Source organism: Barbus barbus, assembly GCF_936440315.1.
Source record: "Barbus barbus genome assembly, chromosome: 48".
Lineage (NCBI taxonomy): Eukaryota > Metazoa > Chordata > Actinopteri > Cypriniformes > Cyprinidae > Barbus > Barbus barbus.
The window spans coordinates 8436673-8453373 of record NC_136726.1 but is presented as its reverse complement, the minus strand read 5'-3'; the positions used below and the strand labels follow the sequence as shown (position 1 = coordinate 8453373).

Sequence of the window (16701 nt, the reverse complement as noted above, 5' to 3'; positions counted from 1 at the left end):
CCTTTGCTCCTGTAAACAAACGTTGGTTCTCGTGGGACTAGCATATTCTCACTGCTTCCTACGTCATCCGCTCGTGAACGCGTGTACAACAGTTAGCAGAAGCTAGAGATTATGGTTTATAGCATTTTAAATATGGATATTTTTCTTACAATAACGCATCGATTTGCTACAGGATACCTTTAATGCATCATTGTGAAACAAAAGTATTAATTTCTTTCATATCTTTACCCCAGACCTTTGAGTATTTTGAGAATCTATAGCCGATTACATTTGACTGTATTATAATCAGGTTTTTTTTACATGAAGTAAAAGCAAAATCTCTTTGAATTGTGTCCACAGTTAATAATGCATTCCAGTTCGCCTGTATCATCCACTGGATCAGCCTGGTCATCCTGTCCGTGTTCTTCACTGAGGTGAGTGTAAATCTGTGAAGGATCTCACTGAAGTATCCTGCTTTTCTTTTTTGCTCAAATAGATTTCTCATTAAACATTTCTCATAATGCTTCAAAAACAGTTATCTGAGATGTACTTTTTGGAGAAACATCTATTGTTAATATTCAAATGAAAGATAACGAAGCTATAAAAGAGCAACGTGTCAGCATTAAAAGTGTGTGTTTAAAGGTCACAGGCCACAGGTCTGAGACAATCATGATTTACACAGAGCCACCAGGCTTACTAGAAATAGCCTCTTTTAACTATCAATATAGTAAGTTTCAAATTAATGGTGCCACAACGGGACGTTTGGAAGTATTTGATTTAAGGTCTCGTCTGAATGTTTATGCTGTAGGGGCGTCTTAATTGAACCCAAGAAAAAGCAGTTTTACATAGTGCTGTTACTGTACTTTCAAAGTGTGTGTGTGTGTGTGTGTGTGTGTCCTGACACGTGCTGACTTCTATTGATTCCCATTTCTTCAGATCCAGTTGCATTTCTCTCTGGCTCTTTTAAAGTAGGCTTGCTTGCATTTATTTCCTTCAACTTGCGTTTTGCTCGTCGATAAAGGCTCAAGAGACGAGAAGGTTTCAGCTTCACGTGTTTTAGAGAGCAAAGTAGGGATAGAAAGCCATAAAAAGACTAGCGTGTGCCACCTGAGTCAGCAGTCACTAAAACAGCGCCTCCTTCGAGTGTTTCGATGAGATTTCGGCCGCTTGCGAGTTTATGAATACATATTGCAGGTCACTGATAAATTATGAGCTGCGTTCTGAGACGAGATGAAAGAAAAAAAAAATGATTTGGCTTGGAAATGGGTTTTGCGGAGGTTATTTCGCCACCAAATGGAGGTGAATTCTGTTGCCGCCACATCTCGATATCACTTAGATTTTGAATTACCCTACGTACACATTTTTCCCGCAAGCTCATTATTTACGTTTGCTGTTCGTGGGTCGCTGGAAAAGTAATGTTTGCCTTTTTTTGCCCAAGGCTTCTCTCTTGCCTTTCACTAAACGTGCTCTTTTGTTTTCTTGTGGTTGATTTCCCAGAATGCAATGTGCTGAAGCATCAGAAATCTGATCAGTGATTTTCATTAATCTGCTTATTTTCTCTTTCTTTCGGTTGGTCTTTCCACTTATATGCTCTCTCTTCCATGTCTCTCTTCCTCTCCCAGACTGTCTTTAGGATTGTGGTGCTCGGGATTTGGGATTATATAGAGAACAAAGTTGAGGTAAGCTCCCTGGGGTCCCATTAGTACGGGGGGAAACAGAGTGAAGAGGCGAGACCTTGAAACTTAATGAAGGATGAGTCTCGCTGGCGCAGTGACACACTCTCAATGTCACATTGTTGCCTGAGCGGGCCAGGATCCATTGCTGACTGCACTGTGATTGGCTGTTTAGTTTTATTGACCACGCCCACTCAATAAATAATAAATATTGCATTTTTGTCATATCTGCCTGATATGAATGTTTTTAAAGAGCATTTACTGATTATTTTAAGGTGCACATATGGAAAAACTGATGTTTTGTAGAACAGAAACCGTTGTTGGAAACCGAAACTGTGCTGCTTAATGGGGGGGGGGGGGGCATGTGATGTTTGGGGGGGGGGGGGTTATGTGATGTTTGATGAATAAAAAGTTAAAAAACAGTGTTTATTCAAGATAGAAATTTTGTGTTGTGTTCAAAAGTTTGGTATCAGTAAATTTTTTCTTAGTTTTTTTTTTAAAGAAATGAATACTTTTATTCAGTAAGGATTTGTTAAATGGATAAAAAATTATAGTAAAGACTTATATTGTTAGAAAAGATTTCTATATTAAATAATAAATAAATATATATATATATATATATATATATATATATATATATATATATATATATATAATTTTTTCTGAAACTTGGAACATAATTCAGGTCTGAAGGGGTTAAAATAATAAATGTTTATAAATTAAAATAAATAGTGTATGGATGTACAATATAGAAAATATCTATTCGTGTCCACCAAATAAATAAATAAAAGGTAATAGGTAATGCAGCTTTTTATTTCACAATTTGGACTTAGTTTTTCTGAGGAAAATGGGAGATATAAACACAGAACTGAAATTCTGTGGGGGTGGGTTTCAGAATTCTGGGAAACAGAATAAAAAATAACGGTAATTGTGACTTTTTATCTAACAATTCTAACTTTTCTCAAAGTTGCAAGTTTATAACTCCCAATTGCAATCTCGCAATTCTGACGTTTATATCTTGCAGTTCTGAGGACTGAGACATAAACTCAAAATTGCAACAGAAAAGTCAGAATTGTGAGAATTCAGACTTGTGAAATATAAACTCAATTGCAAGAAAAAAGTTGAAAAAGTGGTAATTACTTTTGCATGGATTGCTTTTTTTCATGGTGTAAACTCCTTCATAATTTTTTAAATAATACATACATACAAATGTATTAAATAAATGATAGTATGGTATGTTATTAAGTTGAGTTTCTACATTAGAGCATTCCCAGGTAAGCAACAGCCCATAGTATTAAATGTTACACGCTGAAAGTCATATGATCATGTGTTGTTGTTGTTTTTTTAATTAGGTATTTGACGGTGCGGTGATTGTACTCTCTCTGGCCCCAATGGTGGCCTCCACGGTGGCTAACGGCCCCAGCAGCCCCTGGGACGCCATCAGCCTCATCATCACCCTCCGCATCTGGAGAGTCAAGAGAATCATTGACGGTAACACACCATTCACACACTCTCCCACACATACTTTTTTATTTTTTTCTAATTGTAAATATATTTGACCTTTAAAACACTTAAAGACAGTGTTAATGTAAAAGCATTAGCTAATTCAGCTGATTAATTTTACTAGCTGTTGTCCTGCCCGGCCCAATGAGTGTGAGTTATGATAGAGGTCTCACACGCGCTGCTGCTGCCAGCGTTGGTCTTATTAAAATTCAGATTGATTCAGAGTCTTTTGTCTGCGCTGAGAGGAGCATAATGTCCATAATGTCTCAGCACAGGTTCTGTTTATGCAAGTGTATTCGTGGTCGATGGCTGGGCCAGGTCACCCTCATTCTCACTAAACATCATTGAGCTGTTGAGCACTGCGCCGTCAGACACACTTACACGAACACTGCCGATGACAACAAACAACTGTACCAGTGCTGAGAGCCAATAGTGCATCACAGAAACAGCTCTGAGTTTGATATAAGGTCATAATAAATCAAATACATCAATACAAGCAGTGTTGTTAGTGATTAATAAAACTATTAAAAATAGTTCTCGGTATAAAAAATAGTTCTCAGATAGATAGATGATAGATAGATACATACATAATACTAAAATTACACTGGATAGAAGAATCTAAAGCACTGATGCAATATCATGATATACCAAGAACAGTTTCTTTAGACTAAGCTGAAAAAATATCACACATAAATAATCATGAATATGGCATCAGTATGCAGCACAGCCAATCATAAAAGAGGTCATTTACATGTAGAAATTTTAAAGGTACAGTAGTAAACTATTTTAAGTTTGAGCTATTTAGTGAAATATAATTGCAATTAATAGTTTTATGCTATGTATTATCATTTAGAAAATTTACTTTAAAATGATAATAATTTAAATATAAATTTTAAATCTATTTTGTCTGCTTAATATGAATCTAAAGTGCTTGCATGCCATCTTCTGTGCCTTTTCTATTAAAATCTACATTTATATTGCTTGTGTTTTTGTCTATTCTGCATGTCTGTTTGCATATATATCTTATCTTTCCCCTCTCCTTCGTGGTTTATTATGTGCAAGCTGTGAGAATTGCGTATGTTTTCATGTGTGTGTTCATACGCCTCAAGATTTGAATTTGAGAGAGACCGAGAGTGCACAGTCAACAAAAAAAACAAAACCGGCTGAATACGGTCATTACACTTCACACAGTGTTTGATACAATAGTAGAATGCTGAAGTTATATAATCTGAACCCTGAGAAATGAAGGTAAAACGAAAGCTGATATTTGACACAGACATGCTGACCAATTAACATTCATGAGCTCAAGTCTCAAGGTGAGCCTGATCCAGCTCTACGCCACCCTGTGGTTGTACCATGATGTACACACAGCGGGATGGAAAAGCACCATGCCTTGCTGAACTTTTGAAAAGACACCAGCGCATGGCTTGATTTACTGAGGGTTAGTTGCTGAGATATGCTTTATTTTATTTTATTTTATTTTTAATTGTATATATGATTTTATAGTATAGTATAGCAATTTTGTTTTATTATTAATTTTTCAATTAACTAAGGAATTTTAGTAATTCAATTAAAGGGAAAGTTCACCCAAAAATGAAAATTCTGTCATTAATTACTCGCCCTCATGTCGTTCCAAACCCATAAGACCTTCATTTATCTTCTGAACGCATTTCTGATGAATTCTGAGAGCTCTCTGACCCTCCATAAAGCTCTCAGATTTCATCAAAAATATCTTAATTTGTGTTTCGAAGATGAACGAAGGTCTTACAGGTTTAGAACGACATGAGGGTGAGCAATTAATGATTACTGATCATTAATTTTTGGGTGAACTGCTATTTTATAGCTCAGAGACTTAAAGGAACAGACTTCTGAGCATTAAAATTGACCTCAGTTTTAGAGAGACTGTGCATATTAAATCCCACTCATTTTTATTTAAATAAATTTAAATATTTCGAAAACTATTTATTTAAAATAGTATATCATAATCCTGAAACTGAATGTACGGAGAATGTTGTGGTACTGAGTAACACATTGCAACACAGCAAAGCATGCTGGGAGTTCTGTCGGCAGATGGTACCAGTGTGAGAAGAGTCTAATTGATATGGAGAGTGAGTGGATGATAAGAGGGGTCATGTGGCTATGGCTTTATTAAGAGCCAACAGCAGAGAGCAGAGCAGCTGATAGAAAACCTCTAGCCCTCTCAGCACAATCCCAGCCCAGTCTGAGAAATCAACCTCACACGACCCTCATGTCAGTTCATGGAATAGGAGGCAAAAATTGGCTCTGGAGGTGATGTTAGCATTTGGCGGCATTGAATGTTTGCAGAAAACAATTAGCAGTTTATCAAAGCTGCCCATTGTGTGTTAAACCTGTTCACATTTGATCAGCTGTTTTACAGTATTTTTATTTAAATGAATTCTATTTAAATAATTGTGGTCTTTTCAAATAAATGTAGTCTGTTCAAATAATTGGATATTATTATTTGAATATATTCTATTAATTTATTTATACATAAATAATAAAATGAAATAAATCAATAAAATATTCTATATTATTTATTTTTAGGTAGAATTCAACAAATAATTCAACATAAGACTGAAAAAAAATCCTATTTCCTATCTCTTCATCAAAAATGTGTCACGGTTTCTACAAAAATATGAAGCAGCACTGTTTTCAACGGTTTTCAACACATAATAATAATAATAATAATAATAATAAGTTTCTTGAGCAGCATATTAGAATGATTTCTGACTGATCACGTGACACTGAAGACTGGAGTAATGATCACAGGAATAAATTACATTTTAAAATATATTCAAATAGAAAACGCTTATTTTAAGTTCTAATAATATTTCACTGTAATATTACTGTTTTTACTTCATATCAAATAAATGCTGCTTTGGTGAGCATCAGAGATTTCTTTCAAAAACAAAAACTTGCCAACCCCAAACTTTGCTCAAATAGGATGTGAGTATCTGAGAGGATCAACCAAACAAAACAAACTGTACTTTACTTTGCTGTTTTGTTTCTCTTCTGTAGCGTACGTGCTGCAGGTGAAGGTGGAGATGGAGCTGGAGATCCAGCAGTACGAGAAGACCAAAGCTGTGAGGGAGGAACAGCTGGAGAGACTCACACAGATCTGTCAGGAGCAGGCCGTGAGTGATGAACTAACCCTTGACTCCTCTCTGACATTTACAGCACCAAAATAAAACAAAAAGTGCATATCTTGTGCCAGTGACACTCACCTTGACAGTAGCTTTGTAATAACTCACGAGAGTGAGTCGTGCTTTAAAGGAACAGTTTGCCCAAAAATACAAATGTATTCACCCTCAGGTCATCCAAGATGTAGATGAGTTCATTTCTTTATCTGAACAGATTTGGAGAAATGTAGGATGCAATATTGTTGATTATGGACTCATATTTTGATGGACTTGCTGTGGTTCGGATTAGAACTGTTTTAATGAAAAAAGTTTGCTTTTTACAAACATGCAGCTTTTCTCTTGACAAGATGTTGTCTTGAAATGATGGACAGGAGTGGTGTGGGTTACTTGTGGATTACTGTGATGTTTTTATCAGCTGTTTGGACGCTCATTCTGACGGCACCCATTCACTGCAAAACAAATGATGTAATTTTTCTAAATCTGTTCAAATGAAGAAACAAATTTATTTACATCTTGGATCACCTGAGGGTAAATGTTCAGCCAATTTTCATTTTTGGGTGAATTATTTTGTTAATAGTCTTTATTATTTTGTCCCGTCCCCAAATATTTTTCCATAATTCCATAATCATGTTGTACTGTGTATTTCTCCAGCAGAGGGCAGCACTCTGACACACAATCAAACTTCACTTCAATTCATCTGCTCAGTAACACAGCTCCTATAAATTTATTTGTTTTTCTTTATTGATCAGATTTTATCAGTTATTAACATTTTATTACAATTTTACCACTTTATAGTCACCTGAAAAAGTGATTTTAAACAATCTTTTTTTTTTTTTTTGTCTGTTCTTAATTATATGCTACTCATATCCTCAGACTCTGCTGTATGTGAATTGTGTCTCAACAGCACAATTCATCCTGGATATCCCCCCGTATTTTTAACCGCACCAAGCTCATGCTTCATTTCTGATTGGGTCTGATGCAAGCTCGTGTTTCAAGCTGCAATCCAACCCAGCGTATTACATAAAGCATTCACGTGACCCGTCCAGACTGTCCTGGGCCCACCAGACAGATAACACAGACAGGGATCAATGCACGCCACTGAAATACACAATTGACTCAAGATGTGTTTCTGTTGTTCTTCTCCTTGGGGAAGAAGACAGATAAGACTGTGATAGAAATGTTTTGAAATGCCTGTTGGGAACTGATCTGAGACCTGTCGATATCAGCGCAGTGGCCCTGAGAACAGTAGAGCTCATTGATCATGTCGAGTGTGAGGACATTGATTCAAAGCATATTATTTAGTTACTATGTTGCAAGGAGATCCATTTCAGTGTGTTTATGATATAAATTATAGATAATGATTTGTTATACTGCCAGTAATAAATATGTTTGATAAATTAAATGGCTATAACTTTAATCAAAATTATATTTAAAAAAAATCAAATTAATTTGGAGTTTTTACTCGAATTTAAACAAAACATTAGAAATAAAAGATTCTACACTATTTGTAGATCACTAACCAAATAATCTTATTTTTGCCTTTGAATAATAGGTTAGATCTTGTTTACGTTGAAATCAAGCTGATTTGAGTCATTTTATTATTTTTTAATATGAATAAAATCTATTAAGACTTTCAATTTAGTGGAGTTTCTTGACTAAACATATTTTACTTTTACATTATATGTACCAGCTTATAATGACAGCAAATTAAATTACAAAGAATTATTTAAAAAATTTAAATATTTAGAAATGTACTGTTTATTTATTAAGATATTATATATATTTTATATATATATATTATTTTTTAATGTGTTATGCATTGGCAAAGTTGTTGACAATTTTTAAAGCTGACAAAAGGGAGAGCTCCCACTTTAACAGCATTGGAACTGCTGCAGATGAATCAGTGCAGTCAGTATATCAGTCTCTGTCTGTCTTCTTGTCTGTGGCAGTTTGAGATCAGGCAGCTGAGGGCTCACCTGGCGCAGCAGGATTTGGATCTGGCCGCTGAGCGCGAGGCCGCCATGCAGATCCACCATGTGTGGGGCAAACAGAGCAGCAGCTTCCAGGAAATAGACGGCCTGGGACCTGCTGGATCTGACAATACCAGAGAGCCCAGACCTCCTCTAGGTACCCAGACCTGTCCTATCTGCCTTTTTAATGAGAGTTAAAACCAGCCCAGAGTCACAAGGGAAATGTAGCACATTTATCCACACACCTCTAAATGTGATGTTAAAATGATACTGAATATGAAAATGGTGATAAATGCAATACATGAAGATTATTTCTACTAGTTTTTATAAATTGTCTGTCTGTCTGTGTGTGTCTCTGTATGTCTGTCTACACTATTCAGAAGGTTCAAATGAATACTTACATTCAGCAAGGCTTCAGCTTAAATTGACCAAATGTGACCTTAAAGATGTTTACACTTTTACAAAGCATTTCAGTTCTTTCGAACATTTTTATTCATCAAAAATCATGAAAACAGAGTGGATTCCACAAAAAATATTAAGCAGCACAACTGTTTTCAACATTTATTATACAAATAAATGTTTCTTGAGCTGAAAATCATTCTATTAGAAAGATTTCTGAAGGATCATGTGACATTGAAGACTGGAGTAATGATGCAGAAAATTAAGCTTTGACATTAGAAAAAAATGACATTGTAAAATATATTCAAATAGAAAACATATATATATGTGAAGAGTTCAGATGCAAAAGCCTCTTAAGTGGCGTTTGAAATTTTCTTCTAAAATGAGCATTTTTTGAGGCTCCTATATTTATGTTCAACATATTCATTGCCATTAAAGTGAAATTACTGAACCTAATTATTATAAATATATATATATTAAATAGAACCAGTCCCACACAGTCACATATTGTAAATTGTGAAAAAGTATTACATTATTTTAATTTTTAACTTATTTAATAAATATATAGTTATAATATAACTGTTTTTACTGTATTTCTGGACAAGTAAATGTATCCTTGGTGAGCAAAAGAGACTTTATTAAAAAAATATTTTTAAATCTTACCAACCTCAAACTCCTGAACCTGACTATACACACACACACACACACACACACAATATTCAATTCATTGGCTACAGTTCAGTGATTCAGAGGTACCTGCTTCTCCTCCGAGCCTTAAATCAGCCCAGCCTCTGAACACAGACAACAACATCCCTTCAGTATTTACTGTGACAGTACAAGCAGGACAGATCGTATGATATCCCATTATAACAGACCACTATAATGTTCCCCACATCATGTCAAGCCACATTGGGATCTGTTTGGCAGGAGTACAGCTGTTACACACACACACAGGCTGCTCTGTGCATTGGGTCTTGTTCCTCCTGAAAGAGTATTCAGATACGGCACAAACATCTGTTCCTTTAACCTGAAAAACCCCACAATGGTCCTCATGCAAGCCACACTTCATCCCCCGGAGGATTGTGGGAAATGTGGGCACCGGGAGTCAGCCCGTGGCTTTTTCCTCTAAACGACACATGGACAGAAATGCTGTCAAAGCACAGGCCGACCCCTGGAGACAGAAGAGTGGAGGAGAGGAGACAGAGTGACGGTTGCCCGAGGGCTCGTATCTTTGCGGCCATATTTTATATTTGGTGCCTCAAAGACACATAACACAGGAATTAGATGCGTTTAAGCACCGAAGACAAAGATGCAGAAAATATAAGAGCTGCTGAGTGATCTCATTCTTTATAGAGCTGCTTTTTGAAGTTGAGGCTGCTACTTGTCAGAGTTCAGCAAGAGTGAGGTCTCTTTTATCTCCGCTGTGGTTCGTTTGAGAATTTACTGCGCCGAGTGACCACAAAGAGATATTGCGTGACACGATCATATGTTGAATCATCACTCTCAAAGTCTGCTTAGTTTCAGAAACCGGATTCCTGAAAGACTGGATGGAAACGCCAAAAAAGAAAAAGTTCATAAAATGATTAAGTTTTGCCAGTGTAAAATTCAAAGCCAGCAGAACAGAGTTGAACACGGTTTCGTTTCGAAAATAAATTTAACTTTTCGTGACATTTTAGAACAAGAAAAAATGCCAATGAAGTTAGAAAAATAAACTCAACTGAAGATATTTTCTATGAAAACATTTTGCATCCCACTTAAATTTATTTTGTTTTAAGGATGTTTGGCTTTTTACCAGAAAACTTGGCATAAATGTTTTTTTTTCTCAATGCAAAACACTTCAGAGCTCACATATGTATTCTAGTTTACTTTGTGTGGCGTATTACATGTCAAAACTTCACCTTAAACAATACCAACTTTGGTATTTTACCAAAAGCAATGCTTACAAATTTTCGAAAAATGTACTTTCTTATTCACTCTCTTTCCCTGGGAGGAGTAAAAATGTGTGTGTGCTCGTCTTCATCCTCATGTGTTATTTATATTCGGCTGTGATTGTCTTCCTGGTGTTTTAGTCGGCTGCCCATCTCCTCCCAAGCCTCAGTTTGATGAATATTTAAAACAGTAAAAATGAATTTAAAAAGGCGCTGTGAGTTGGGTCTTGTCTCCAGAGATGTGCGGATGGCACTTAGAGTGCAGTCGACTCCTCGCTCTACCCAGCCAGTGACCTCCGCTGCATCTACAGCCACAGCCACGTCAGACAGCCTGTTTTTGGGTCAGGAGGCCAAGCAGCAGATAAGGGTGGCCAAAATCAGAGCGTTAATGCATTGCTTACACTGTAGCACGCTTCACTACATACGGAGTCATAAACGTTTTCCCATTGTAAAGCAGTGAAATGAGAAAAATGATCAGAAAACCTTTTACATTTCAAATGTATTTATTTTTAAAAGGGAAAAAATTGTTTTTTGGTTTTGGGTCGTTAAATCGCAGTGTTGTGATTGACATTCGCTTGTTTTGTTTTTTTCAGAGAGTGTCGTTCAGGATGATATGAATAACTACATCAGTCAGTATTACAGTGAGCCAAGTAGCGGTAAGTAAAAAAAGTTTTTTTTTTGCTTATTTATTTAGATTGATCTATGCTTGCATATTTATTGCCGACCGTATCCTTTAGATACATTGCAAACAATTGCTTGCATGCATTGGATACATACATCCAAAATATTAGTTGACTGATACTGATTGACTGATTAGTTTTTCATTGGCTGATGCCAATATTTAGATAGCAAGGTGGATCATGGGTCATAAAATTTTGATATTAACAGTATATGTAATATAATATAGTGAAGTATACAAGTATATAATAAAAAAATTAAAAAAATAGGCAAATAAGATGTCAAACGATTAATCGCATCCAAAATAAGTTTTTGTTTACATAATATATGTGTGTGTGTGTGTACTGTGTATATTTATTGTCTGTATACATAAACGCACATACAGTATATTTAGAAAATGTTTACATGTATTTTGTCTATTTATATTCATATAATTCGTACTATATATAAATATATTTAATATATAAACAACATTTTTAAATTGTTTCATATATTATGTAAACAAACTTATTTTGGATGCGATTAATCGCAATTAATCGTTTGACAGCACTCAAAAATATATGAAATGATGACATTAAACACTTGTACAATATTTACATGAAACCGGTGTTATTTTAGTATGATTAAGGTACTATTATAATTTATTAATATTTATAATAATCAGTTAATATATTATATAATAATCTGTTTTTATTTTAATATTTCTGGGGGGGGGTTCTGTTTCAGAGTTTTAGCAATTTTGTTGTGTTCATAATTTTTTGTTGTTTTTTATATATATATATTATATATATATAATTTTTATTTTTAATTTTTTTACTTTCAGTTATCAAGTTAAACTAAATTAATATAAGAAATGTTGACTTGGCAACTAGCTGAAATATATATTTTATGTAATATTTTATTTTTAAGTTTATTTTTTGCTTTAAATTTTGTTTGTTTTAGTTATCTATAATAACCCTGCTTGAAATTCCATAATATCAATCGACAAGGCAGTCTGAAGATTACACCCCATTGTTCAATCAAGTACGGTAATCACGTGATCTCAAAATACCAAAAGGTCTGTCTAATGTATCAGTTGACCACTGGTACTGATGCTTAAATATTTAGGATGGCACTCATTCACTAAGTTACACTATCTGTTGTACACACAGACATCGGGGTGCCCGACCCTGGTGCACGTGTCATAACCACAGCAGCCATCGATGTCCACCTTCCTACCAACCCCAACCAGCTGCCGCCTTCCCTCGTCAGTGCTGATGGCCCAGGCAGTGGCCAGGAGCGCACGGGCAGCTCTGTAAGTGAAGCTTCCAGCACGACCATGTCCCGGTCCAGCTGCAGCTTCACAGCCCGGCAGCACAGCATCAGCAGCCACACGCTTGGCTCCACAACTGACTGCAGCTCTACCGTACGGGAGGCCTCCACCTCAGACTACAGCGACCAACGCTGCTGCCCTCCTCCATACTGCAGCCCTTTGACCCTCGGCACACAACCGGGTGTCCACGACCCCAGAGCGGTGGTCAAAGAGCTGCTCTCTTCCCTGTCTGAGGACTCCTGTCTGGTGCAGAAAGGCAGGGTGGACCCGGTCAACCTTAAATTGCCCAGTCCGGCAGGGTCAGTGAAGGCCAGTCCGGAACTGGAGCACAGGGTGAACATATACAACAAGAGAAACCGGGAAAGTCTGGGAGTATTCCAGACCAAGCCACTAATTCACCTGCAGGGGACCGAGCCATCTCTGGAGGAGAAGTACAGGCTTATGGAGCCGGCCGATACTCCACTGAGCCATATACCGGACACATAGAGCATGAAGTTTGGGACGGTGACCACCAACACCAGCTGAAGCAGCCTCTCTCTTGGCCTCTCTCTCTATATCGCTTACTCACTGGCTGTGTCAGAACCATGAAAAATGATGCCTTCGCTGACAGTATCCCAAGGTAGGAAGACAGCAAGGCATACCCGAGTCTAATGTTTGTGGAACATCCTCTACTGAAAGAGTGTGACTAGCCACGTAGTTTCAGAGGCAGTGTAAATGGCTTCTGGTAAGCCACCTTCCTGCAGAGTTCAGGTCCAAATCTGCTCCAACACAGCTTCCCGTAGTTTTCAAGTAATCCAGAACAGCTTGGTTGGTTGGTTCAGGTGTGCTTGATCAGGGTTGGAGCTAAATTCTATGTGAAGGTAACTTTCCAAGAACAGGGTTAGCTACCCCTGCTTCTTTTTGCAAGATTAATATTGTCTCGTCACAAATGGTACAAAAATAAAGGCTGGAATACACTACGTCTTTTAAAATCTGAACAGTAAGTGTCATACACTTGTCAACTTTATAAATGGTTACAGAAAAAAACAAAGGATCACACACTACCAGACTTTCATAGAACTCATGCAATGCCTTATTGATAGAAAACCGTATTTGTTTTAAAATCGGCTCAAACTAATAAACTAGTCTGAAGCTTACAAAAATCCATGCCTGTTAAGAAAAGCAATTTTCTGTGAAATTGGTCAACTCCAAAAGACCAAAATCTGCAGACTGTTCTGACTGTTGGTAACTAGCATCCAACACCCCCCCCCCCCCCCCCCCCCAAAACTATATACTGTATATAAAATTTTTTAGGCAATGTCAGTCCTGGAGAGCCACAATACTGCAGAGTTCAGCTCCAACCCTAATCAAACACACCTGAAGACGCTAATCAAGGTCTAGGGGTTACTAGAAAGCTACAAGCAGGTGTTTTTATCAAGGTTGGAGCAAAACACTGCAGGGATGCAGGTCTCCAGGACTGACGTTGGCCACCCCTGTTCTAGATCATAAAGTTGTATTCCAGCCTTAAATTTCTCTGCAGACTCTGCAGGAATGTGGTTCTAAACGAGCTGGATTGGACAACCCATTAACCATCTCAGTCCATGTCCACACGTACACGGTTTTTCCTTATTCCATTTTTTTTTTTAAATCTCCGTCCACATGAAAACGCAAACGCATGCTATGAAGCACTGTCAAGAGCATGCCAAACCACCAGGTGGCGATATAATCTCAACCGTAAAGCCATGTTGGCCAATCAGAAGCCTGAAAAAGTTTCCAGTAGGTGGAGATAACAGTGCATGCTCCGACATCACAAGCCAAAATCTCCGGTTTCGCTGTCTACAGAACACTGCAACCAGAGTTTTTGAAAAACTTGACCCTGGCATGAGTTTTCAAAAATGTTCGGTTTCAGCGACCTGGTGCAGCATTTGTGTGGACGAATGGCCAAACCGCATAGAAAAAGCTGCGGTTTTGAAAATAACCGCGTTCTTGTGGACAGGGCCTCAGATGGCCATTGTGCTTTTTACAACAGTGTTTCCTCAACCCTGTTTTTGAAAGTACATCAATAGACATTTTTGAAGTCCTAATCAAACACACCAACTCATCAGCTCCTTAATAGAGACTCCAACACCTGAAATAGATCAGTCAGATTAAGACATCCAAAATGTGTGCTGTTGGTGTGAATCCAACGCGTCGACTAGAAGCATAACTAGTTCACTATTTGGTGCACCCCATACTACTGAAATGCCTCCATTTGGTTGATACATTAGACACATCATTCCCCGTCTATGATATCCCAACAACTGGTTCAGTGGTTACTCGAAAAGTGTCTGATGGAGCAGTTAAAAGAAGTAATTTATAAATATTTACAAAGAAATAGGTGGGAATCGACAGATCTGAGGATATAGGGTTTTTGAAGCATGTCTAAAAACTTTAGGGCACAGTTCCATGGAGGGCCACTGCCCTCAAGAGTTTAACTCCAGCTGTTTTTTTTAAAGATTTATTTTTGCCGTTTTTTATTTGGATAGGACACTATTTAAGACAGGAAGCAAAGTGGGAGAGAGAACGGGGCAGGATTGGGAAAGATCTGCGTGCTGGAACTCAAACTCGGGACACCAGGGGCCTCATTCATAAAGCGTGCATACGCTCAGGTTTGAGTGTGCGTACACTTAAATCCATGCCAACGCACATATTTGTAAAAATTGTCTTTGACGTAGAAAAGTGCTTAATGTCACATCAGGGTCTGAGCAAACGTACGCACTTTTTCTTTCAAGTACTGCAGGTTTTTGAAAATGTAAGCTGTTCTTGCAGCTCGCTGTTCTAAATTTAAGAATTTGGATGATGACTGGTGATCTTTTACATGTTAATGGCATTAATTAGAGGAGTCGTTTACAAGACAGAGCTGAAATCATTCGTGCGCAAAGTTCAAGATCATTTGCGACTCATAGATTTCACATCTGAAAGAGGCGTACGTGCGCGTATTCAAGAAATGATCATAAGATCAATTTTAGGATGGTTTCGGCGCAAAATTTTATAAATGAGACCCCAGGCACAGATTTGAGGAACGCTGCCTTGAGGTTAACCTTCATCCAAAAAAAGTGATTGGGCAGCAGTTTCTTTGTTTCGGACACAGCCAATCTGTCTTTCTCTTTCTATGTCAAACAGCACTACGATACTCTCTCCCAGGTTTCATGTTCTCAGAAAGGGGCACAGGAAGTGACATGAGGATAATGCTCTCTGCTACCCACCTCATGCAACGTTCCTCCTTACAGATGCACATTTCTCTTTCTCTCTCTCGAACTCTGCAAGAGCACTTGAACGGTCACTCCTACCAAAATTGCACAACCTTCCAAGGAGTCAGGGAGAGATACTTTGGGAGCCATCATTGGAAGATCCTTCAGGAATTTCAGTGTGTCTGTTGGGCAAGTGGTGTATGAAACCAGCAAAAACACTCTTTTAGACGGTAGACCAATATCGGAGTGTGGCTGGAAGACTGATCACATCTCATTCAGGGTGGCGTGGGAGGGAGTTTTTATTTGTCGATTTGTTTATTTGTATGAAATGTAACTGACACACAATGTACAGTCCTTTTCCCCCCAATGCTGCAGGGTTACATTTGATTCGTGTTCAAATGTGTCAAGCTGTGTGATTCAGCCAAATTTCTTACCTTTGCCTTTCTTACATTACTGATGCTGATGTTTGTATTCAAATTCTATGCGAGAAAAAAAGTGCTAAACTCAAGTATTTTTAAAACACGGAGAGCAAACGATAGGCGAACATTTCAGGTATACAGTATTAGAAGATTTTTATGAGAAATTATGGTTAGAATGTTGTATAACCCTAAACCTTAACCCCCATCCGAATAGCATGAGCCTTTGAAAAGATCTATCTGCTTTCTGACTAAGGCAAATTAACCCTGTGTTATCGACAAGGGATTTTATTAACTGATAATGGAAGAGATTGTCAAGCAAATAAAAGTTGGGAAATTCAAACTTCCAGTGTCAGGTTTGTTGTAGTAGTAAACATGTATATGCTCGGAATTGCTTACACTGAATATTTTGGCATTCTAGAAAACAACAAATAATAGTTTAATGGTCGTGTGAGAATGAGTAACAACCAAAG

General features: G+C 37.4%; 1 protein-coding gene across 1 annotated transcript in view; it reads left to right on the top strand.

Annotated features, from left to right (window-relative positions):
* Nucleotides 1-13089, top strand: part of tmem266 (transmembrane protein 266) — a gene marked incomplete at both ends in the record, with an annotated part of 44796 nt that extends 31707 nt beyond the window's left edge. Inside the window, 7 exons of the mRNA XM_079411859.1 lie at nt 340-413; nt 1602-1658; nt 3005-3143; nt 6195-6310; nt 8266-8443; nt 11207-11269; nt 12443-13089. Of these exons, the coding sequence (XP_079267985.1) occupies nt 340-413; nt 1602-1658; nt 3005-3143; nt 6195-6310; nt 8266-8443; nt 11207-11269; nt 12443-13089 (1274 nt within the window). The remainder of the gene's footprint in view (nt 1-339; nt 414-1601; nt 1659-3004; nt 3144-6194; nt 6311-8265; nt 8444-11206; nt 11270-12442) is intronic.
* Between the last annotated feature and the right edge of the window lie 3612 nt (nt 13090-16701).